Source organism: Myotis lucifugus, unplaced genomic scaffold (assembly GCF_000147115.1).
Source record: "Myotis lucifugus unplaced genomic scaffold, Myoluc2.0 scaffold_109, whole genome shotgun sequence".
NCBI lineage: Eukaryota > Metazoa > Chordata > Mammalia > Chiroptera > Vespertilionidae > Myotis > Myotis lucifugus.
The window spans coordinates 3,496,201-3,518,975 of NW_005871157.1; the positions used below are offsets into that span (position 1 = coordinate 3,496,201).

The 22,775-nt window shown below is 49.3% G+C and overlaps 1 protein-coding gene across 2 annotated transcripts in view; it reads right to left on the reverse strand.

Moving 5' to 3' along the window:
* Window positions 1-22,775, reverse strand: part of FRMD5 (FERM domain containing 5) — a 283,025-nt gene that overhangs the window by 33,220 nt on the left and 227,030 nt on the right. For both annotated transcript variants that reach the window (XM_006093115.3, XM_006093116.3), the window contains exons 2-4: window positions 8,382-8,486; window positions 2,738-2,780; window positions 2,431-2,509 (exon numbers count right to left, since the gene is read on the reverse strand). In XM_006093115.3, coding sequence (XP_006093177.1) covers window positions 2,431-2,509; window positions 2,738-2,780; window positions 8,382-8,486 — 227 coding nt within the window. The remainder of the gene's footprint in view (window positions 1-2,430; window positions 2,510-2,737; window positions 2,781-8,381; window positions 8,487-22,775) is intronic.

Here is a 22,775-nt window from a genome sequence, read left to right on the forward strand (position 1 = left end):
AGAAATTTGTGTATGGTGGGGGGTCGCCTCAGCACAGCCTGCACTCTCTCCATTCTGTGAGTGTCTGACTCTCGTTAGACCTGATCCCTGGGCATAAACAGGCAGTTGGACATCCCTCTCACAATTTGGGCCCCGCTGGCTCCTAACTGCTCACCTGCCTGATTATCTCTAACTGCCCGATCTGGCGCGCAGGTCTCTAACAGATCTCCCCCCACCAGCAGAAGGTTCACCCCTAACTGCCCTCCTGGCCAGCCTGATCATATCGAACTGCCTCCCTCTGCGAGCATGGTCACCCCTAACTGATCCCCCCTCCCCCGGCCAGCCTGGTCACCCCATGCAGAACGCTGTTCAGTCATTTGGTCATCCCTCACTAACCCCCAATGCCGGCCTGGTCACGCCACGCAGCCTTCTATTCATTCATTTGGTTGTGGGGCAGTAGGCCCCTTGCGGGGCTTGTCAGGCCCAATGGGGGGATAAGGACACATATGTAATCAAAATAAATAATTTTTTTTAAAAAAGTGACAAATAGGACCTGAGCTCTGGGTCTATGCTGCTTCTTGGGTAGCCGGGTCTGTATGTTAATATTATGCGGTGACATTTGATTTTGAAAAGTATATTGTTAAGAGCTCCTCCTAAGGGCAAAGTTCATCATATATTTTTGTCCTTTAATCAAATCAGAAAGCCATGTGCCTGTGGTGCTCTTGCTGGGTTAAAGCAGACCAGTCCCTCATCCCACTGTCGGCCAGTGAGGTGCAGACCAGGCAAAGCTGACGTGTGCTGTTAGGAGGCCAGGGCTAGGCTCTGAGCAAAGATGTGTTCAGTTTGCTCTGACATGTGGACAGGAGTGCAGACTTCTGGATCTATCATCACTTCTTTCAACAGAAAGAGAGAGGGAGAGAGAGAGGAGGGGAGAGAAGGGGAAAAGTGAGGAGGGGAGGGGAGGATGTGCTCAGACCTAAGGTAAACACTAGAGATCATGAGCAAGGCAGGTTAGTGCTTTGCCAAAACTCCTCTCTGTTTAAGTTGTTAAACATAGTAGTTCTCCCCTCACTGTTCTACCTAAAGCTACAGGACTGCTTATTAAAATGAATGAGCTTGGTTTTTAGAAGCAAAGTGGGAGCCACATCCACTTCCGTGTGGATGAGCAGAGCGTGTAGTTCCTGTGTCCAGGAAGGAACATGAGGTTCGACTCCACCTACACACCCCCTGCCCGCCGTGTGTCAAAGTGGGTGGGTGTACACACTCCTGCACCCAGAGCAGCCCGCTGTGCGGATCCTCTGACCTGATCAGAAGACCCCTCTCCCTCCGCGGCCAAGCCCCCTTCCCTCCCACCCCACGTCTTCGCTTCCTGTGTACTACTTGTCCCTGTCTCTTGCTCTCTTCTCTCCCCATTTCACACTGTCCTTTTCAGATAAACGTCTGCTCCTCTTACTGGATGTAAAGGTAGCGGCATGCTCTTCAGAATATGAAGAGAACATAATTCCATATGCTTTCTCCCTTCTTCCCTCCTCTTTTGTTTTCGATTATCTCAAGCAGTTCAGGATCCAGAAGTAAATCACAAAGCCTTAAAGGACGGACAGTCTATACGACTGGCAAAGGCCTCCTCCCCGTCTTTGCTTCTCTCAGGTGTGGGCGGAGCTGTTTCCTCCTCAGCTCTGAGATTCCCTGGCACAGCCTTTTCACCTGGGCCCCTCCCTCTACAAGAAAACAGCAAGGTGTTGTTCATGTCAACATGAGATCTTTCTAGTATAAGTTAAGGATCCCTGTTACAGAGTTCCTAAGTCTCCGAGGCAACACTTTTAGAATGAATTTGGCTCCGAGATACAGAACCCAGGGGAAGCTTCGAAGCTCCTACTCGCTGACCCTCTCACAGGATGGCTGTGGGCACAGGGGTTCTTCCTCGTTCTCGAGAGGTGCTGAATGAGAGCGAATCCATCCCCTGCAGCCGTCCGCTCTCTAAAGAGCTGACGGGGACCTGATCCATCAGCACCCTGGCGCTGACCCACTTCGATTTAAAACCCTCAGTTATTTCCCAGCAGGTTCTTTAGTGTCATGCTTTGGAGTCTATTTCAATCTCCCCCAAAAGCAGCAACACAGCCCTCTCCAATACGTCCACGGTGGCCGCATCACAGATAAGAGAAAAATATGCGTTTGATTCATTCGTTACTCCAGAGCCCCCTGAGGAGGTCCAGTTCAGGATGATGTGTTCACACTTTCCAAAGAAGGACGCTCCCTCTGTTCCAATTGACTGAGGGGGTGAGCAAGGAGAGCACGCGGGGATGAAAGACAGAAGTAAGGTTCTGGTTAAGAAGAATGCCTTGCCTATGCGAGTTAGGAGCTTCCAGCACAGAGGATCTGAGAGGTGACAGTCCCTCTCTCCTGCCCTCGCCAACAGGTCTTAGTGGTGGAGGGAGGTATGTTTCATCTCACCTGGTTATTTCTTCCTTCAGGGCAGCAGGGTCTGCAGGGTAGAACTTCACCCGGAAACACATGGTGAACGGAGGCTGGGCTGCAGAGAGAAACAGGTGCCCATCAGGGAAGACCCTCTGGTCCAGAGAAGACTGAGCTCCCCTTCCCGCCAGGATGCACGGGCCTCTGAACCCTCAGAAGAAAATCCTCAGGTGTTTAGGGCCACTTATGTGCAGAACAGTGGAAAATTACCAAGACTCACTACAAGTGGGAGGTTTCACCCCCTCCCCAGGGGTAGGGCTCGAGTCTTTTCTCGGGGAATACTTACATCTCAACTGCTTCACCACAGATTTCGTAAACTCCAACCAATGCTGAGAGCGAGAACACAGAACAAGAAAACCCTAATGAGAAGCAGTGTCAAATATAACTTGTTTAACCCAATTTAAATCACCAGACAGATTGTAGCCCAGGGTGAAAGCAGCCCAAAAGCTTGTGATAGGCTTGGAGAGTAAAGAATGGTATGATTTTCTGAAAAGTTCCCCAAGGAACCAGCTGTGAAGAGGACGGAGTTCCAGCTTCAGATGCCATTTCTGGGCTTGTCTGGCAAGGCCACCTCCTAGACCAGGGTGCCAAGGTTCTGATCCACGTTTCTGGCACATCAGCAGGCACAAGTGAACATACGTGTGTGTGATGGGGACTGAGCCCCATCTGGCTTGAGTAGGGAAATACTGGCTTTAATGGGTTGTATGTATTTGTGCTACATGCCAACGTTTTTTGACAGGGGGCTCTAGAAAGTACTGACAGAATTTCATAAATGGTGAGAAGGTAGGGATGGCTGGTGTGTCTTCCATCTTTGTCTGAGTAACACAGATTGCCCAGCCCTGTGTGAGAGATGTGTGCTCAGGATTCCTTGGCAAAGTCTGTCTCATAAGATAATTAACCACAACTGAAGTATAGGATCGTATCCTGCATCCTCTGGAATTTCATGGAGGCGGGACATAGTAGCAATGCCTTTTTCCCCATGGTACTTATGTTTGGGGAAGGAAGCAATGAGACCATTCTACTAGTATATGTTTCCCAGTCCTACATGGATGCTTTATAAATGCATTCTTGATGTTTGTTGCTATTATGCTAATCAGGAACCTTGACAATCTGCAGAGAGCTAGAACTACTGTTATTTGGGTTTGGTTATCTGGAAGCAGCTTAAAATCATTAGTCATGAGCCCTGTGAGGGCAGAAAACTGTCTTGTTTACACTGGATTGCCCGTGCCCAGCACAGTGTTCAGGATGCAGCTGTCAAAGGTTGGAAGGAACCAGGTCCATACTGCCCTCCTTTCTGGCTACTTCCATTTAACGTTACATCTTGTCAGAGTCTTCCCTTTGCAGCAAAGAGGCCAGGGCCACGCAGACGGCATCCTGGCCTCCCTCGATTCCCAGCTCTCACCTTCTGGGCTGGGCATGGGTTATGCAGTTAATGGACCCACTAAGAGCCAGTTCTCTCGTCAGCTCCACATGGATAATCTGGGTTGACATTCTGCTCTCTTGCTTCCTCTGATCTGAGTTCCCACGAGGCTGGCAACTCATTACAGCCACTCAATGTGGTTAAGAGGTCCTCTCACATTACACGGCCCACGGCGGCTCGGCTTCACCGCAAGGCGAAGGCAAGAGATGAAATTGCATGGAAACAACGGGGCTCCCAGGCTGTGCCGGTGCAGGTGCAGGAGGCCCATCTGGAACTTTGTGCAGGGAGAAGAGCTCGCAAGTGTCTGGGACTCAGTCAACAGAACGCCCCTAGACAGTCCGCTGACAGATGAAAGTCAATCAACAAAGAAACTTGGAAACTAAGAGGAGTGACTTGTAAGATCCATTATGAGCAGAAGGCAGGTGGAGCTGAAGGACAAAAAGGCTATTCCCCTTGGCAAGAAGCTGGCGAGAGGACTTTAGGGGTGAGAGCTGAAGGAAGGAGGGAGGCTGGAGGAGATCAGAAGCGGGGTGGGAAGGGAGTGGAAAGGGGTCACAGCTTGCCCAAGAGATTTTAAGGGTCTGGTAGAAAAATCTTGAAAGGATCCCAAGAATATGGTGATGGCCAGAGTTACCTTTTGCATCTGTCTGGCTAAGAAGTCTGGGTCCCAGAATCACTAGCAAACTGTCAACATGGGTTTGGAGAAGAGGGGTCAGGAGACGAGGAGAAGACTCCGAGAGGGGCGTGTGCTCCTGTCTTTGGGTGAATGGGCCAATGTTCAGACTCCAGAGGCTTGAAAGGGTCCCTCCACCTTGAAAGGAGAGGCTGAGAGCAGGCCGAGGCCCTGGGCCTGAGCCAGGAACAGGAGGAGGGTAATTGTGGGCAGCTCCTCCCCACAGAGACCCCAGCAGAGCAGCAGGGAGGAGATGGATGGAGCGCTGGGTACAGCCCGCCTGGTGCCCAGGGGAGGAGGTATGTTTTACAGCCTCACTCTAGGGAGCTGGGATCTTACCTCCTCCAGCTCTATCCACGAGTCAGTAGATCTAGAACAGTGGTCAGCAAACTCATTAGTCAACAGAGCCAAATATCAACAGTACTTCTTCAAAATAGACTTGCCCAGGCCGAAAACCGACTTCTGCGCATGGGCTACGAAGTTTCAATCTCACTGTACGTGCGCACCCGCATGTGGTCTTTTGTGGAAGAGCCACACTCAAGGGGCCAAAAAGCCGCATGTGGCTCGTGAGCTACAGTTTGCCGACCATGGATCTAGGATGACAATTCTTTTTTTAAAAAAATATTTTATTGATTTTTTGCAGAGAGGAAGGGAGAGGGATAGAGAGGCAGAAACATCGATGGGAGAGAAACATCGATCAGCTGCCTCCTGCACACCTCCCACTGGGGATGTGCCTGCAACCCAGGTACATGCCCTTGACCGGAATCGAACCTGGGACCTTTCAGTCCACAGGCCGACGCTCTAGCCACTGAGCCAAACCGGTTAGGGCATAGGACAACAATTCTTTACAGGGCCATTTCTACAAGCTCTCAGGGGCCCTCCCAGCCTCCCTGCTCTCCTCACCCCTCACTAAAGGCAAAGGATCATCACAATTTGGAGGCTCTCAGGTATGAACTCAACATGGAGCTTTAGGAACCACACAGGCTCTGGGTCGCACAGGTCTGAGGTGGAGACAGGTTTTGCCACCTGCCGCAGGCAAGTTACTTAACCTGCCTGAGACTTTATTTACTAATCTGGAGATGGATAATATAATTGTGGACACTCATCTCATTTGTGGCAAGAATTAAACAGCATATGTGAAGCCGCTCAGTGCCCGATACAACTCAGTGCTCAATACCCATCAGCTGAAGGATGTGGCTCTGTGCTCAGTGCAGAGCCCAGCCCACTGCAGCCACTCCATAAGCGTTTATTTCTCTTTCCCCCACTTCCTTACCTTTATCTGTCTCCTGCTCTTAATCCTCATCACTTCACATGCACTCTTATTCTCCTCAGGCACATTCTGACCTAACTTAAAAATAATGAACAGGACACTGTGCCCTTTTTTCCTCCTATGCTACCCTCTTTGGGACATGAAGAGACAGACCTTAGGTAACTGGCCTTCCTTCTCAAGGAGAGGCAGCTCAAACCAACAGAATCCAAGAACCAACAACAAAGGACGCCGGTGTAAAAACAGTCCATTATCACACAGCGAATGGGCACCGACAGTGTGTGAGGACACACAGCTGCTCGGTGTCTGGCCCCTCCTGGAGCCTCATACTGTGGTCCAGGCAGTAGTTATGTCAAGGCAGTGGAGCCTTGACAGGTGAGGGACTGACCTCACACGACCTTCCAAACACTGATGATGCTCAACATTCTGCTGAGCCAGGAGGCACAAAACCTGTCAGCAAAGTGGGGCGGGGCTTGTCAGAGTAAAGGGACGCAGTCCTTCTGAGTCCCTCCTAAAGCTCAGGTGTTTAGCCCTAACACCCTAAATGGGACCTGGAGACACAAGGCTCAGAGCAGCAATTTGCAACCGGTGTGTGGCACGGAGTTCTGCAACATGCGATACCCGACTACTTAGTCAGGGGCACTGACCTCTCTTCCCTTAGATTGCCAAATAAAAAAATGACAGTGTGAATGAATCAAAATTATACCTGGTTGGTTTGTTTGTCAGATGGGCAAAAAAATGTATATATTTTTTGTGTGCACTGCAGAATTTTAGTAATTAGTTTCTGTGCGCCATGAGATGAAAAAAGTTGAAGACAGCTGGCTCAGAGCACCAAAGAACAAAACAGCCCCTGACTCTGGCCTGGTGTGAAGTGCCCATTCATTCATTGGTTATCTGTGGCCTGGCCACTGCTGGGAGGCTGCCCCCTCCCAGGTTCTCTCCAGGGTCCCTTAGTGGTGACAGAGATGAAGCCATGTTTGGAGCTGTGAAGAAAATTAGTGGGCCCATGAAAGGGGGGGTCCCTCTGGGATTCATGGTGATTGTGTTTTTGGAGGCTGGTAGACAAGACTGGCTGGTGGGCAGGGGTGTAGGGAAGGGAGTCATTGAGGCCTGAATGCTTCTGCAGACTGTCCACTTCATGCCAGACAGTACATCCCACAGAGGGCAAAGGGCTGATGGACAGCGTTGTAGAAACTGCAGGTGTCTGCTAGTGGGCCACCTGGGCGAGTGGAGGGGAAATACGGCACTACTAGCCATAAACTCACCCTCTCATCACGCCCTCAGCAAATATTTCCGGCATACCACCACCTTCTAGGCCCCAGGACAGTGCCATGGGATGTAGTAATGAATATGATAATGTTCACGCCCTCTTGGAACTTACAGGGGACATAGGCAATCACAGGGCATATGGGGCACATAGGAGGGACCCTCATTCAGAGTGGGGCTTAGGGAAGACTTCTGGAAGAAATAAAAGTCTAGGCCCGTGGTCGGCAAACCGTGGCTCTCGAGCCACATGAGGCTCTTTGGCCCCTTGAGTGTGGGTTTTCCACAAAATACTGCCCACTCAAGGGGCCAAAGAGCCGCATGTGGCTCGCGAGCCGCGGTTTGCCGAGCTGCAGGTTTGCCGACCACTGGTCTAGGCTAAGACCTTATGTGTGAGAAGGCCATGAGCCAGAAGAAAAGTGTGGACCGTGGAGAAGTGAGAAGAACTATTCAGGCAAGGGGTTCTGTATAGGTGAAGGCTCTGGGAAAAGACAAGGATGACGTGGGGAGCCACAGAGCGGTCTGGCAGGGAGGAGGAAGGTCGGAGGTGAAGCTGGAGAGGTGGGCAGCTGTTGGGATAGCGGACTGGTTGTTCTACCTGTCAGGAGTATCACAGGCCTTGGCAGTGCCCTGTGTCTGTAAAGCCGACCACACAGCGTAGATCAGAACAAGAACTGCAAGACTTGCAAGGCCCTGAAAGGCCCATGCCAAATTGGCTCTTTGTCCTGCTCAGATTGGGGTGGTGTGGCACCTCAGGTGAGGCCCATGTACTAGAAAGGGGGCAGGAGGGGTTAAGACTGTGACCTGGGCCCTGACACCACAACTCTAGCTCTACCTCCAACTGGGCAGCTTTGGGCAAATCACTTCAGCTCTCCAGGCTGCCATTTCAGCCTCTGTAAAATGGTGAGCAACGAGGTGAGCTCTGCTATGGTGTCTCCAGGTCTCAGAATATGATTAAAAAATATTTTTGTTGATTTCAGAGAGGAAGGTTGAGAGAGATAGAAACATCAATGACCAGAGAGAATCTTTGATTGGATGCCTCTTGCCCGCCCCCCACCAAGGATCGAGCCTGCAATCAGGGCATGCGCCCTGACCAGTGAATCCAACTGTGACCTCCTGGTTCGTAGGTCGACACTCAAGCACTGAGCACACCAGCCGGGCTCTCATAATATGATCTGAAGAGATGACACTTACCTGTAGGGTCTGGTTGGTCCCTGACTCCTAAACTCTGAAGATGAGTGGCAGCTCAAAGCGTCAGGCTTATTGACCAACCCTCTCCTCCATTTGTGCTTTGAATTGTGACTTACCCGCTGCTTATCTGGGTCCACAAAGCGGATCCCAAAATAGTCTTTTTCAAGTAGGTTCAGGTGGTGGCAAAGAAGGTCAAATAGGTACTGGCCTTTGGCATCTCTCTGCAAGGAAAGAAAGCTCCATTGAGAAACTAGAGGGCTTCTTCAGGGGACTTTGTGCTGATGGTCATTAAAAATCATTTTTAACAGTTGTGTGAGGATATGGGCGGGCGCCTGTCCATAAGAAGTCCGGGAGTTAGGGGAGCCTGGTTCTGATCTCTAATGCACGAAGCTTTCTAGGGCATGTCAGTGTGGAATGCACCAAGAGCAGCTGGCTCTGCCTCTAAAGCAGTGGTTCTCAACCTTCCTAATGCCTCGACCCTTGAATACAGTTCCTCATGTTGTGGTGACACCCAATTTCATTGTTACATCCAACCAGTTCTCTGCTTCTGCTCTCACACCCTCTCCACACAGTGAACAAGCTGATCACATTTTAGTCTTTTAAAAATATGTTTTTTTTAATTGAATTTATTTATTTATCCTCACCCGAGGATATTTTCCATTGATTTTTAGAGAGAGTGGAAGGGAGGGGGAAAGTCACACAGAGAGGAACATCGATGTGAGAGAGACACCCCATCAGTTGGTTGCCTCCTGAATACACCCCAACCAGGGCCAGGATGTAGCCTGCAACCAAGTTGCATGCCCTTGACCGGAATCAAACCTGGGACCCTTCCATCCACAGGCCCATGCTCTATCCACTGAGCCAAACCGGCTAGGTCTGTTTTTAATTTTAGAGAGAGAGGAAAGGGAGAGAGAAACATCAATCTCTGCTTCCTGCACAGCCCCTACTGGGGATCAAGCCCACAACTTGGACATGTACTCTGACTGGGAATCAAACCAGCCACTTCTCTGTGTGTGGGATGCTCAACCAACTGAGCCACCCTGGCCAGGGCCACAATTTATTCTTTTGCTGAATAAGTAATACAGATACCTAGTAAGATATTCAAACACACAAAAGTATATACTACGAAGACTAAGCCTCCTAGTCACCTTGTGCCTCAGTTCCCCTCCCCAGAAGCAACCCCTCACCAGGTTCTTATATATCCTCAATGTGGTGTAACATTACAGCCACCCCTATATCCATATACATCTCCTCTTTGAAAAATACATTGGCAGCACATTGTACTCCATTCTGTTCCTTGGGATTTCCCCCATTTGGGGTACCTTGCAAATCCTTCTAAAGCAGTATGAATGGATAAGCCTCACAGTTTGTTTTTTCCTAATAGAAAAATGGAAGCCTCACCGTTTTTAACTGCTGCAAACCCCTGGAATGAACCTAAATTTATCTACCCAGCTCCATGCGGATGGAATTTGTTTCCTATCTTCTGTTACAAACAACGTGGCAATGAGCACACGGTGACCTTCAGTTACATCACCACTCCCGCTTCACACCGTCACTGGCTCCCCATTGCTCTCAGAATACAGTCCACACTCTGACCTCGGCCTCCAAGGCCCTACACGATGGCCTGGCTCCTGCCTCTTCTCTGAACTCACCCCAAATCACTCTCCTCACTGCTCTCTGGCTCGGCCTCTCTGTTCCTAAACGCTCCAAGGCGTTTCTGCCCCTGCATCTTCGAACTCCCTCTGCCTGGCACGCTCTTCCTCCAGCTCTTCTCACGCCACTCCTGTCCTTGAGGTCTCCGCTCAAATGTGCTCTCTGCGGAGGGGTCCTCCCCTATCGAACAGCCCCTCCCAGCTACTTTCCATCTCATGTATCCTCTTCATGTCCGTCATGGCTCTTACAGTAATCAGTAATTACCCTGTTGATTTGTTTACTTATTTGTTGTCTGTTCCCTTTCTAGGGCATAATATTCCTTTAAAAAAATTTTTTTTTTATTGACTTCGAAGAGGAAGGGAGAGGGAGAGAGAGAGATAGAAACATCAGTGATAAGAGAGAATCATTGATTGGTTGCCTCTTGCACACCCCCCACCTCGGATCGAGGCCGAAATCCAGGCACATGCCCTTGACCGGAATTGAACCTGGGACCCTTCAGTTCACAGGCCGACGCTCTATCCACTGAGCCAAACCAGCTAGGGCAGGCTATAATTTTTCTGAGGGCAGGAGCCCTCCCCCTGAACTTTCACAGGGCCTGGCAAGTGGCAGGTAGATCCTCAATAATTATTTGTTGAGTAAACCAATGATTGAATGAATAGATGGTAGAGGGTCAGCTGAAAGGTTTCACAAAATGTGAGGAAATTAGGCCATTTCTAAACCCAGAACCACCTCCTTCAGGGACCTGCCTGGGAGGTAGATGACTTGCAGGAAACGGTCAGGACATCTGTAGCTCGGCAAGCATCGCTCTGTGGGCTTGTCCCCAGGGATCTCCACAGCCGAGAGAATCATCTCTGGTGGCTGTGTCTAATTGTGCATGCAAATTGAGGTTGTCTTATAAGACCCAAAGCATCCCACCTGTGCCAAGGCCATGGGCAATTACAGAAGGGCCTGGCTCTGGTCCATGAAGGTTTGCACCTCACCGCTTCCTCTTCTCGGGCTCACCCTATACTATCCCAGGAGAACTAGGGCAGAGTATCACATCTCTCAGCAAATATCCTAAGAAGCTTATCCTTAGAGGACTGGGAGGATGAATGGGAGGAAGCCATGTAGGCCCCCCTCTCTTCTGGCCTCACACTCCCTCTCACAACATAATCCTGGGCCCCATTCTCCTCCTCCCCACCCCCGCCTTTGGTCTCCCACCAGAAAAGAGCTACTTTCAGGACAGAGACTTGCTAGGAGTCACACTGGGACTTCCGGGAGGTGGGCCGCCAACCAGGTCTTTCAAAGGCTTCCATCAACAACTGTCGTTTTGGACAGGGGCTGCCAACCATTTCCTTACTGATGCCCCAGCATGTGGAAAGAGTCTAAACTCATTTTTAAGGTTCTTCTGGGAGTAGGGGAACTAATTTAACTCTATCCCAAGCGGCATGTCCTGTGCTATTATCCTTCTCAGAGCAGCTGGAAAGGAATATTAAGAGACAGTCCCATATGGTGAATATTTTTCTCTACAAATTTTACTTTGCACCAAGCTGGCTACTACACTGTGCCCAGCTGGGGCGAGTGTTAATGGCTGAAGACGTTTGCTTCCATACATATAACCACCATATTAGCAGGAGTGAGGGGTGGGCATGGGGACAACGTGCTTCTGTGGTAGAAATCACATGGGCTTTTCATAAGAATCATGTCTTCCATAAAAACAGCTCCCTCTCATGGGCTGGCAGCTCAAGCACACTCATAGGACTCCCAGCCGGTCCAACCTGAGTTCTCCCACTCAGAGGAAGAAAAGGAAGCCGGGCTTTTCTCTTCAGGAAGTTATGAAAACAGACATACCCAATTACACATTCCCTTTATCAATTTTTAAAAAAGGGATCTTTTTTCTTGCGATTTCTTAGCACCTGGTGAAACCCCACCATCAAGTCCCAGTTCCCCTGGGTTCCCATTTACTGGTGGAAGGTACATGGTTCTGCAGGCTCGGCTCCTGTGTAGACTAATGAAGAGAAGCATCTTCCCGTGTTGTTTCTCCAAGGTGGGTGGGAGGGAGGCGAGGGGAGTGGCAGGAGCGGTAGGAACAGAGCTCTGGTGATGGCAGAATTCCTGAAGTTCACATTCCCAGCATAACACGAAGGCAGAATCACCTCAGAGCCCTGCTGTGGCCCCTTCCCAGAGGGTGACGACCTGCCTCTCTTCTGGAGTGCTCACGTCTGAGGCTGGTGCTGGGGCTGGTGAAGGTTTGGCCGGGGGTGGCTGGGGGGTGGAGGGGGAGATGGAGGGGGAGGCAGTCAGCTGAACCATCCTGGTGGGCTTCTTGGACAAGCTGTTGGCAGGGGCAGGAGTTTAGGAATTTCATACTTCCTGGCTTTGGGGGTCCCCCTGCACTTCCAGATGCTGGCAGTATCCTAGAGTCTCCTCTCTGTGGCCTCCCTGTGCAAAGTCTGGGGCTTTCTGGCATGTTCTGTGGCAGCCAGTCTTCTCTTTGTTGGATGGCAAAGTCCAGGGAGTTCCATCTTCTTTACCCTTTGCCTGTAGTTGCCCTCATGCTATGGCTCACCCATGTGTTGTGTGCTGAGTGTTGTGTCTTTGATTTTTCTGGAGAAGTGAGCTGAGGCAGCGCTCCCGCACCAGCTAACCCTCGGAGGGGATTCTCTTCCAGAGTCATTGTTGGGTCAAACTAACTTATTAAATAATCACACATTAGGAAGTAAATTGTATGTTATGAACCACAATAGTACCCGCATATGAAAATCAGCGCATATACGTCAACCCATTTCATCTCTCTATATGGTGCACAGAATGATTCACGAGCCCCTAAGAATCATTCTGGAACTCTGAGGTTGGGAGAATTCATGTTCTTGCTCCTCCCTGGGGCTCCTGGTTTGGGTTCTCATGGTTTGTTTTTAGGGAAGGGGCTGAGGCAGCAAGTAGTTCACTGTATTTAGTCAGTTAATTGTATTTTCTGTCTCATAAAGAATACCCGGGGGCAGGAGAGCGGTTTTACTTGAACCCATTACAGGGTCAATCCCAGGGATGCTGGCAGGGTGCATCCCGTGAGAAGGGCTAACATGTCGAAAGCCCCCCACTCATCAGGCCTCACCTTATTCTACCCAGCTTACCTGTGAGGCAGGCCAACTTTAAGAGCAGACTACGTGAGTCTTAAAGAGGGCAAGAGTGAGCCGGACTTTCTCAGTTCCCACAGTTCCCAGCTCCATGCTGTTAAGGGGAAGCTGGCCATGGTGTCATGGGCCTTAGAGAAGGCAGAGGTGAGACGGAGGGCAGGGGACAATGCACACCTGCAGTCCAAAAGCACAGGAGTCCAGGATGGGGAGAGGCCTCGCCAGGAGGGGGTGACCAGAGGGTGAGAGCTGAACAAGTTGTCCTCAGAGGCCTGACAGGGAAGGGGTAGCCACCAGGGCTGGGATGGCATCTTGGCCTTGATTCTAGCTTAACTTTATATTTAAGTGTCTTTTAGGCCAAAGACTTCCTTGCTTTCCTTACCAGTGTCCTCTCAGGGCATGTGTGTGTCATGTCTGCCAGGAGCAGATGCTGTGTAAAGGCATTTTAATGTCACAGAGGAACAGCCACATTAGTCCGTCTTCTCAGGGCCATGGCATGAGCACAATGAGCCGAAAAGTGTGAATCAATTACTGGGGTGCAGTCCCACCTCCGTGTTCACACGCTACACCCAGCTTAGCTTCCCCAGAGGGAGGGTAAGGGGCACACATGCTAGCAGCAGGGCCCCGGATGTCTTAGCCTCAGCACCTACCACACTAATTTGCATTTTCTTTGACGGGGAGGGAACCCCTGCTGAGCTCCTGGCCCAGGATCCAATTTTCTTGCTGAGTCCTAAACCAACAAAATCTGTCCAGGAACCGCTGAGGCTGCAGCTAAAAAGCTCACTCTGGGAGAAGATGGGGAAGTCATTCCGGAGAGAAATGCGGCGTGCTGTCTTCCGTAGGAGACTGTCCCAAATGCATCAGAGCCACGCCCAGTCGTGCCGTCTGCTCTCTACTCTCAGAGGAGATGGACTCCAGGACTCAGGCTGGCAGGATGGGGCCTACCAGGCACTTGGTATCTAGGCTATAGAACCAGGAGGCTGCTGTGGGGCCAGGAGGCCCAGCCCCAGTGCGGGGAAGTCAGAGTTCAGAGGGAGAGGGGAACAGTGCTTACCCAGACTCCGGCAGCCACTGGCCTCACCTCGTCTTTAATAAAGGCAACAACCTCTTGCACCAAAACTCCCCAGTCTACATGCAAATTGAGGGAGTTAGGTGATTTTCATGATATAAATCGGTATCTGCAGGTTCAGATGCCAGGCATGTGGTGCCTCAGGGAGCCCTGTTGGCAGTCCTTGCTTGGGTCAGAGAACTGGCTGAGCTCACTGTCACATGGCATGCAGAGGATGTGCACGCGGGGCAGGGAAAACACATCCAATCTGTGTGCAAGTAAATGTCATGGGAGGGAGGACTAAGTGTTTGTTAGCACAGATGGCCCAGAACAGACTCAAGGGCAATTAAGACCCTCTGAGCAGAACCTTCAAACCTGCTGCTGAATAGCTGGTAAGAGCAGGGCTAATGAGAGGGCTAGACTTATTGAGATATCAATGATGATGCTTCAAGAGCCAAGACATCTCGCCCTGCTGGCTTGGCTCAGTGGTTGAGCATCAACCTATGGACCAGGAGGTCACAGTTCGATCCTAGTCAGGGCACATGCCGGGGTTGTGGGCTCTATCCCTGCTGTGGGGTGTGCAGGAGGCAGCTGATAATGATTCTCTCTCATCATTGATATTTCTGTCTCTCTCCCTCTCCCTTCCTCTCTGAAATATATATGAGCCAAGGCATTCCCATTCCTAGGTGGATTCCTTGCATCTGAAAAGAAAAAAAAACCTGAGCTGGGCCCGAGAGAAGCAAACTGGTTTCTATTTCGCACAGTGAGGCCACTTTTACAGTAAGGTGACTCAGAAGCATCACTGTTTCTTGCTATTGGTTGACTATATTTTGGATGTATTTTTCCATCCAGTGTTAAATATCTCAGTGGACTAGTCATGCCATAGCTGCAGAATTACTGAAAACTCAGCCAGGCTTGTTAGGAAAAACTCATTACTTCGTATTTGTGAGAAATGCATAGTTCCCCCTCTCTCTTATACACACATAACCCTCTCATACAGCTAGGCCTCTCACACAATGTTGCTTCAGATAACTTGTGAAGAAAGTCCAGGATTTTGGGATAAATAGACTTCTTGTTCCCAATTAATTTTACTACCTTTTTCTCCCCCAAAGGCAAATGCATGTTATCTGTCAAATCTGAGGATTTCTGGAGTTGTAAGGAGTGGTCATTGTGCCTGTAGCTATTCCCCCAACTTTCCTCCCCCTCAGCAGAAAGCTGGTTCCTGGTCAGCACCAACAAATGTGATGGATTCTGGGCTAGACACGTCCCAGGAATGGAAGAGGCCAGGAGTTTTGAGTCCTGGTGCAATCTCTTTTTCAATTTGTCACTCATGTGACCTAGAAGTTGAGGTGGAGGCAAAGGCAGCAGAGCGGAGGGCTCTGGGAAGGCGAAGGCATCGAGGATGCACACCAGGATCGGAGTCAAGGCCCTGCAGACCTTAATCTGTCTGATTCCATTTCCTTATATAAAACAAGACGAATACGACATCTCTCAAAGGATAATTGTGAGGCTCAAACAAGACACATACAAAATATAAAAACCCCATGTATTATTCCTACCAACGTCCTCTGCCTCCTTGACCTCTCCCTTTAGGTTGAATGAACTTGCACATGACAAGCCCTTAGCAAGGAGACTGTGCGCTCCAGGAACAGAAGCAGGTTCTCTTTAGACAAGAACACTTGGTGGGTCCTGGTACATGTCCACTTGTGCTGTGCCCCAAGCTTATGGGGACAGCCACCATTTGGGTTCTCAAAGAACAGACTGGCATCTTCTCCATACCCCAAGGCTATTTTCCTCAGACTAGGTTGGAAGGAGAGTAGAAAAATATTAAATATATGTCATCAAACCAACCCCCTCAGAAGCCTGGCAGCTTCTACTCAACACCACAGAGACAAAGGCAGAGGTTCTTACGATACTCTCTTGACATGCTCCTCGCACCCCAGAAGGAAGAGCTGAGTGAGGTGGAGGGTGAGATAACAACACAGTCCCAACAGACACTATACCTTTTAATGCCCTGGCATTCAGGAAAAGAAAAGAGCATTTGGCAAAATGTATTTCATTAAATTAAACAAGAGCTTCAATCTCTCTAAGAAATAATAATAATAATTGGTTCTCTCTGGCATTAAAGTTACTGGCGCTAACTGTGGTCTCAAATTCCTCTCCCTGGAATCCTATACAACCCCATACTATTGGCAGATAAAGGGGAGGGATGGACAAGTAGAGCCCATGACTCTCTGATAGGAGCCCCAAGCTCCCCAGAGCTCACGCAGGCACTCAGCTGCTGGCATCCCTCGCTAGGACCAGCAGGTGTTTCTCCGGAGAAGTGCAGCGAAGACCTCCCTTGAGAAGTCCCTGGTCATAGCAGATAGAACTCTGAGGTGGGGTTCCAGGGCCCGACTCTTGCTCTGTGGTCCCACTAATGGTGCAAAACCACAGTTACAAATGCTTCTCTTCCCAGCACAAGTGGAAACGACCTCACTAGAACAACAAAACTGAAAGTCCCTGGGCAGGAGTGAGCCAGCTGGGGCCAGGAGCCAGCTATGGAGAGATGGGTTAAATGCTGAGGCCTGGGAAAGCAGGAGGATAAACCCCAAATGTCCCAACAGTGGCAACTCTGTCCCAGTGGTGGCGGGGGACTGAGAGGGCAGCCAAGGTAGGAGACAGATGGCTAGCTCACTTGAGAGTAGTTTCCTTAATAAACAACACATTCAGAACCACACCATGCTCTGGAATAGTGGTTCTCAAACTTGAGTTTGCATCAAAATCACCTGGAGGGCTGTTCAAACACACACTGCTGGGCCCCCCTCCCAGAGCATCTGGTTCAGTGGGTCTGAGGCAGGTCTAGTAATTTGCATTTCCAACAAGTTCCAAGAAGATGCTGATGCTGACGGGGTGAGGAGCAATGGACTAGATCAGCCTTTCTCCAGCACCTGTTGGTCACTATCAGCTCTCGGAGCAAAGACTGCTGGGATAGGGGGAGGAAAAAAGGATATTTGAACTCTACTACAATGCAGCTGTCAGCACACTTCTCACTTTCATTCAGTTCTCATGTTTTCACCTACCATGACTACCCACTTCAGAACATCAGGCTTGCCAGCTAAATACCACAGAGAAACTCTGCTCCTTCCTGCCAGGTTCTCAAATTCTGCCTTTCCTGACATGGGCAGCTGCCCCATTCTGGTTGGAAAGTTCAAGTCCCCAATTACTGTTCACTTTCAATGGCTAAGTAGCTCAAACTCAATGCACCTTTGCCATGAACTAGATCATCAGAGCACAAAGCTAACAGTTATCGTCAGACCTAATTCAGAGAAAGCGCTTCCTTCTCACCTCAGTTCTGCTCCCGGCGGCAGGAATCTGTCCCAGGACACTTCCTCTCTGGCCTGTAGGAGGTGGATGGGGGCTGCCCAGACCTCTGCCTGCTGCCGCCTCTTCCCTGTATCTGTGCTCTTTAAGCTTCTGGGTCAGACTTTTGTCTTGGAGTCATGACCAGCCTTCTCCTTCCTCTCTCTTCCTTGGGTGGGAAGTGGATGCGTATAGAATATGTGCCCCAAGATGTCTTCCAAGGAAAGAAGTCTGTGCTCAGCTTTGAGCAGGGAGTTTGGGGCAGGAGGGAAGTGATGGGAGTGAGGAGAGGCAAATTCTGATTTTGATCTCTTGAGCAAGTCATTTCCCTCGCTGAGCCTCAGTTTCCCTGTGTAAACGATTTCATGTCCCGTTATGTGCCCAAATTCTCTCTGTTATTAGTTGACCAGAGTAATCATACTCCAGGTCCATCTTCTCTTAAAGGATGACAGAAAGAGAAGTTTTTTTTTTTTAAAGAAGCGTAATTAGGTAGCTTTACAAAGTAGATATTTATTAAGACGTTTATTGCAGGTTTAATTAATTAGAAAACGCAGGGCCATTGCTCAAAGTAAATATAGAGAGTAACTAAACAATTCATTCAGTTCTAGAAACTGCCTCCAGCAGGCCTCAGACAGTGCAGACCATTATGTGAAACTGTTATTCTGCTAGGAGTCCGTTCATTTTACCTTCTGCTGTGAGCTACGAAAAAATCCTGTTAGATCATCTCGTGCACGCCCCCAGCCTTGTACAGTGAGGATTGTTCCGGATCTTCTCAGACTGCACCTGAGGCTCTACCTCCCCCTGTCCTCCCCAGGCCCATGGTTTTCTAGGCTACACCCAGGTGGCAGTGGGGCTCCTGAATTTCTATCTGGAAGGGCCTTGGGGTGGGGGGGATGGAATAAAGTTTTATTTGCATGGGCCCATATATAAGATTGAGAACTCTTCAACTATCCAATAAAGAAGGGATAGGGAATGACACAGATGAGAAGGGGCTGATAAAGCGTCCCTTCACCTCATCCTGCATGATCCTAAACTCACTTCGAGGCAGAGCTTCTGAACCTGGGCTGAGGTAAAAGTTACGGGTGAGTGCTCTCGGGTCCCTGAACTTGTTAGTTTCCTGCGGGTTCTCCCAGGTGTAACACCTCAGTGGCTGATCAGCAACAAGTGCCTCTTGGTCTATAAATAATTCCTGGGTTTGGAAATGTATCAGCTAATGTGCTCTGGGGGTGGGGCGGGGATGACCAGATCGCCAGGGCATCAGGTAAAACCAGGGTCTAGGCCTTGCAGTGTGAAGGAGAGCAGAGGGGTGAGATGTGGCCTGAAGAGCAGGGGTGAGTGCAGGAGAGGCAAGAGCCTTGAGCTCAGCAGTTGCCCCTGAGGCCTCTGGCACATCCCGGCCACCACTGAGCCTTTGCATGGCAAGGCCACCGATATGGAGACCAAGAGACCCCTCAGGGCTGCGCAGCAACACTGGTCGAGGTGTCACCACTGAAAATATCTTGCACATCTGCCGCAAACTCAATATTGTGTAATTCGAAGGCCAAAAGGAGGATGACAAACCATTTGGAAAAACACTCAATTCAATGTATAGCTGACTTGTGAACACGGTGTGTAGGGGCACCGACACCCTCCCACCCCCTGTTGAAAATCTGAGTATACTTTTGACTCCAGTTGGCCCTTCACATCTGCAGATTCAACCAACTGTGGATCCACACTTAGGTATCTGCAGGTGGGAAAGTGAAAATACTGTTTTGATCCTTGGCTGGTTGACTCTGCAGGTACGAAACACATGGATATGAAGGGCCAACTGTGTTTATTGAAAAAAAATCTGCATATAAGTGGACCCACTCAGTTCAAACCTGTGTTGTTCAAGGGTCAACTGTATGCCTATCAACGGCCTCCATTGGGCAAGACTCTACCTATGTGTTTCAGGGCTGCAGGGACATGGGCTTTAGAGACATCTGAAAAGTGACTTAGTGAAAAGCCTGATTCCTTCCTCTCATCTCACAGCCCTTAACTGTCCTACGGCTGCCCCTCCCGTGTTCATGTCCACTTTCTTCTCTGTTACCTGGAGAGATGGAAGCGTGGTATCCAGTGTTTGCACTCATGGTGCACACGAGCCTTGTACTTCCTGAGGAGCATCTGCTAATTAACTACTAAATGACATGACCAGGCTAATAGCGGAAGATTAGCACTAGCTAATCTTATGAGCTCTTCCCTCCTGGGTCTTCAACTCCTAAAACCCAGTGAGATGAGTGTAGGAAAGAACCGAAAAGAATCGTGTTGGGGTAAGACTTCCTGGAGATGGAGTCCCTGTCCAAAGCAGAAATTCATTAACCCTAGATATTCATTTCAGGATTGGTCTCCCAGGTATTACCTTTAGTCTAGTTTGCTGTACTTGAGAGGGACAAAGGCTCCCAGCCTCAACATCACCGCATACCACAAAGATGCCTACAGCACAGCCACCCACACAGTCACTGGACACAAAAACATGGCTCTGCTTCTAGGAAGGTTGGGGGTGGGGAGTGGGGGAGGTTCCTTACCATTGGATGGGGAATGAAAAGTTCAATCCTGGAAAAGACTAATCATTACACCTGCTAAATTATATCGATGTAAATCTTGTAGCCAAGTTCTTTTTAGGAAATTGATGTTGGAAAACACTTCCATGTTTCTGGGTTCATGTGGACTAGGATTTAGGATTTTTTAAAAATATTTTTTTATTGATTTCAGAGAGGAAGGGAGAGGGAGAGAAAGATAGAAACATCAATGATGAAAAAGAATCATTGATTGGCTGCCTCCTGCTCACCCCCTACTGGGGATTGAGCCCACAACCTGGGCATGTGCTCTTGACTGGAATCGAACCTGGGGCCCTTCAGTCCGCAGGCTGACACTCTATCCACTGAACCAAACCAGCTAGGGCTAGGATGTTTTTAACTTCTGGAAATTATCAAACGCCCTGGTGTGGGCAAATCCCACATGTCTCTAGGGAATCTCCTCTTTCCCTTATAGTTCTTCCTGAAGCTTTGCCTGTCTTTCTAAAACATTTCCTGACACCTGCTCATGGTGCCTCAGGGTATTCTTTGGGCTTCAGCACCTCCAATCACTGGGTAATAAACACTGGACTTGATGACTGCCTTATCACTTGTCACAGGTCAGGCTCCTCAGGAAGTGTACTCTGAGCTATGACAAAGGCCTAGTGTGGCGTCGGCTGAACCATGGGAAGCTCTGGAGCTAGAATGATCCTTCAGAGTTGTTTCGAGTGGTGCCAGAACAGCACCGCCTTTTGTACCCCTGCCTGAAGCAGCCACTGGGTAAGGGCCACTGCCAAGGGCACCCTCAGGGGGATCGGGCGGGACATCTGAGTCTATCAAATCTCTCTGGACACAAACCCCAAATCACAACTACCATTTCTTAAGAGCCTACCATGTGCCAAGCATTCTACAAGCATTATCTTTAGTGCTAAGAACAATTCCATTACAAAGGAGTTCTATTTACCCCATTTTACACAACAGGAAACTAAAGCTCAGTGGTTGAATGACAGGCCTAAGACCACACAACCAGTATGTGACCTCACACCCAGGCCAGCCTTGCCCCAAAGTTCATACTCTTCCCATTATGCTGAACTCCCATCCGCTGATTTTCTCATGCGGCTCCTGCACAAGTAGCCTACAGCTCCCTCCATCTGTGGAGCTTTGGGTTGGATTTGTAATCCTCTGATTATATGTCTAATTGTGTGGCTGAAGATTAGCAACAGCTAATCTTACCTGGGCCCATTGCTTGAATTCTTTTCTGAATTCTTTGGATCTCTTAGACCTGGGCACTGCTGGCCTGCTTCACCCAGAAAACCACTCTTAGAAAACGTCCAGATGCTGGGCTTCCAAGGGGGAAATCTTCAAAACGTAACAGAAAACTAGTGACTTAGTCAACCATATTTGAAGATGATGAATAAGAATGAGCAGCATTTAAAGCCAGATTTCTTCTTACTTTTTTTCTTTTAGGTTTTGGGGGATCAGAACATTTCCAAATTTCTGTATCCCAGAGATTAGAGATCAGCTCGTAACCAATCCCAAACCCCCCAGACTGGGCAGCTGAGCCATGAGCTGGGTGTACAAGAAGTCACACGTACCCTTTCTATAACCCCAAAGGCATTTATCAATCTTGTTCTTCCTTTGTATACTCCAGAGAGCCCTAATCTTCCACTTGATGTGTGTAGGCCAGAGGAAGTCATTGGCTCATTACAAGAAAAGCTGCCACCTCAGCCAAGTGATACATTATTAGCAAGTTTCTTTGGCTCTGAGGGTTTTCTCCCCAGGTAGAGTGTCTTATATGTCTTTGTCTGGGCTGCTCTTTTCAATTCATCAGAGATGCTTTCTTAGTCATGCATGTGACACCTGACCATGTAAGTGGCCCAGTTAGCGGAACAGGCTCTGGAGCAGCCTCCTCACGTATTCAAGTCCTCCCTGCACTTCAAGTAAGAATTCTTTCGCGGCCACATTACTTATACCTACTCTCCCTGCCTGGAGACTCTAGACACGAATGATGAGTTGGTTGCCTCAATTTTCCACTAACTAGAGGTGAACAAAATTTTGGGGTAGGAAGAATCTCTCACAAATTATAATGGGATGATATATGTCATAACCTTAATATGTATAAGGTACAGGGATAGTGTGATGGAATGAGACTACCAGAAAGACCACACAAAGAAAGTGATTTACAAATTGAGCCTTGAAGGATATGTAGAAGCTTGCCAGCCGAGGAGTGGGCAAACAGCAGGGGCAATCGCGTGTGCAGAGCAGGGCATATTTTAGGAATTTTAACCACCTGCCCTGGTGTAAGGAGGTCTGCTGCAGGAGATCAATGTGGAGAGGCAGACAAGGGCCCGGTGGTGAAGGGGCTGGTATGGCATGCTAAGGACTTTATTCTGCAGGTGATGGCAAGGGGTGGGAAGATTTTAAATAGGAATGAGACTTGAGTAGATTTCATGTTGCTGGAGGAGGACTGGCAGATGGTAAGGAATTCCAGTTGGAAAATCACTATAAAAATCCAAGTGAGCCCTGGCCTGTTTGGCTCAGTGGATAGAGCGTTGGCCTGCGAACTGAAGGGTCCCAGGTTCAATTCCGGTCAAGGGCATGTACCTTGGTTGCGGGCACATCCCCAGTTGGGGGTGTGCAGAAGGCAGCTGATTGATGTTTCTCTCTCATCGATGTTTCTAACTGTCTATCCCTCTCCCTTCCTCTCTGTAAAAAATAAATAAAATATATTTTTAAAAAAATCCAAGTGAGCTCTGAGGGGCACCCAAACAAAGATAATGGCAATGAGGATAAAATGTGATGGGTTAAAGAAATATTCAAGTGGCA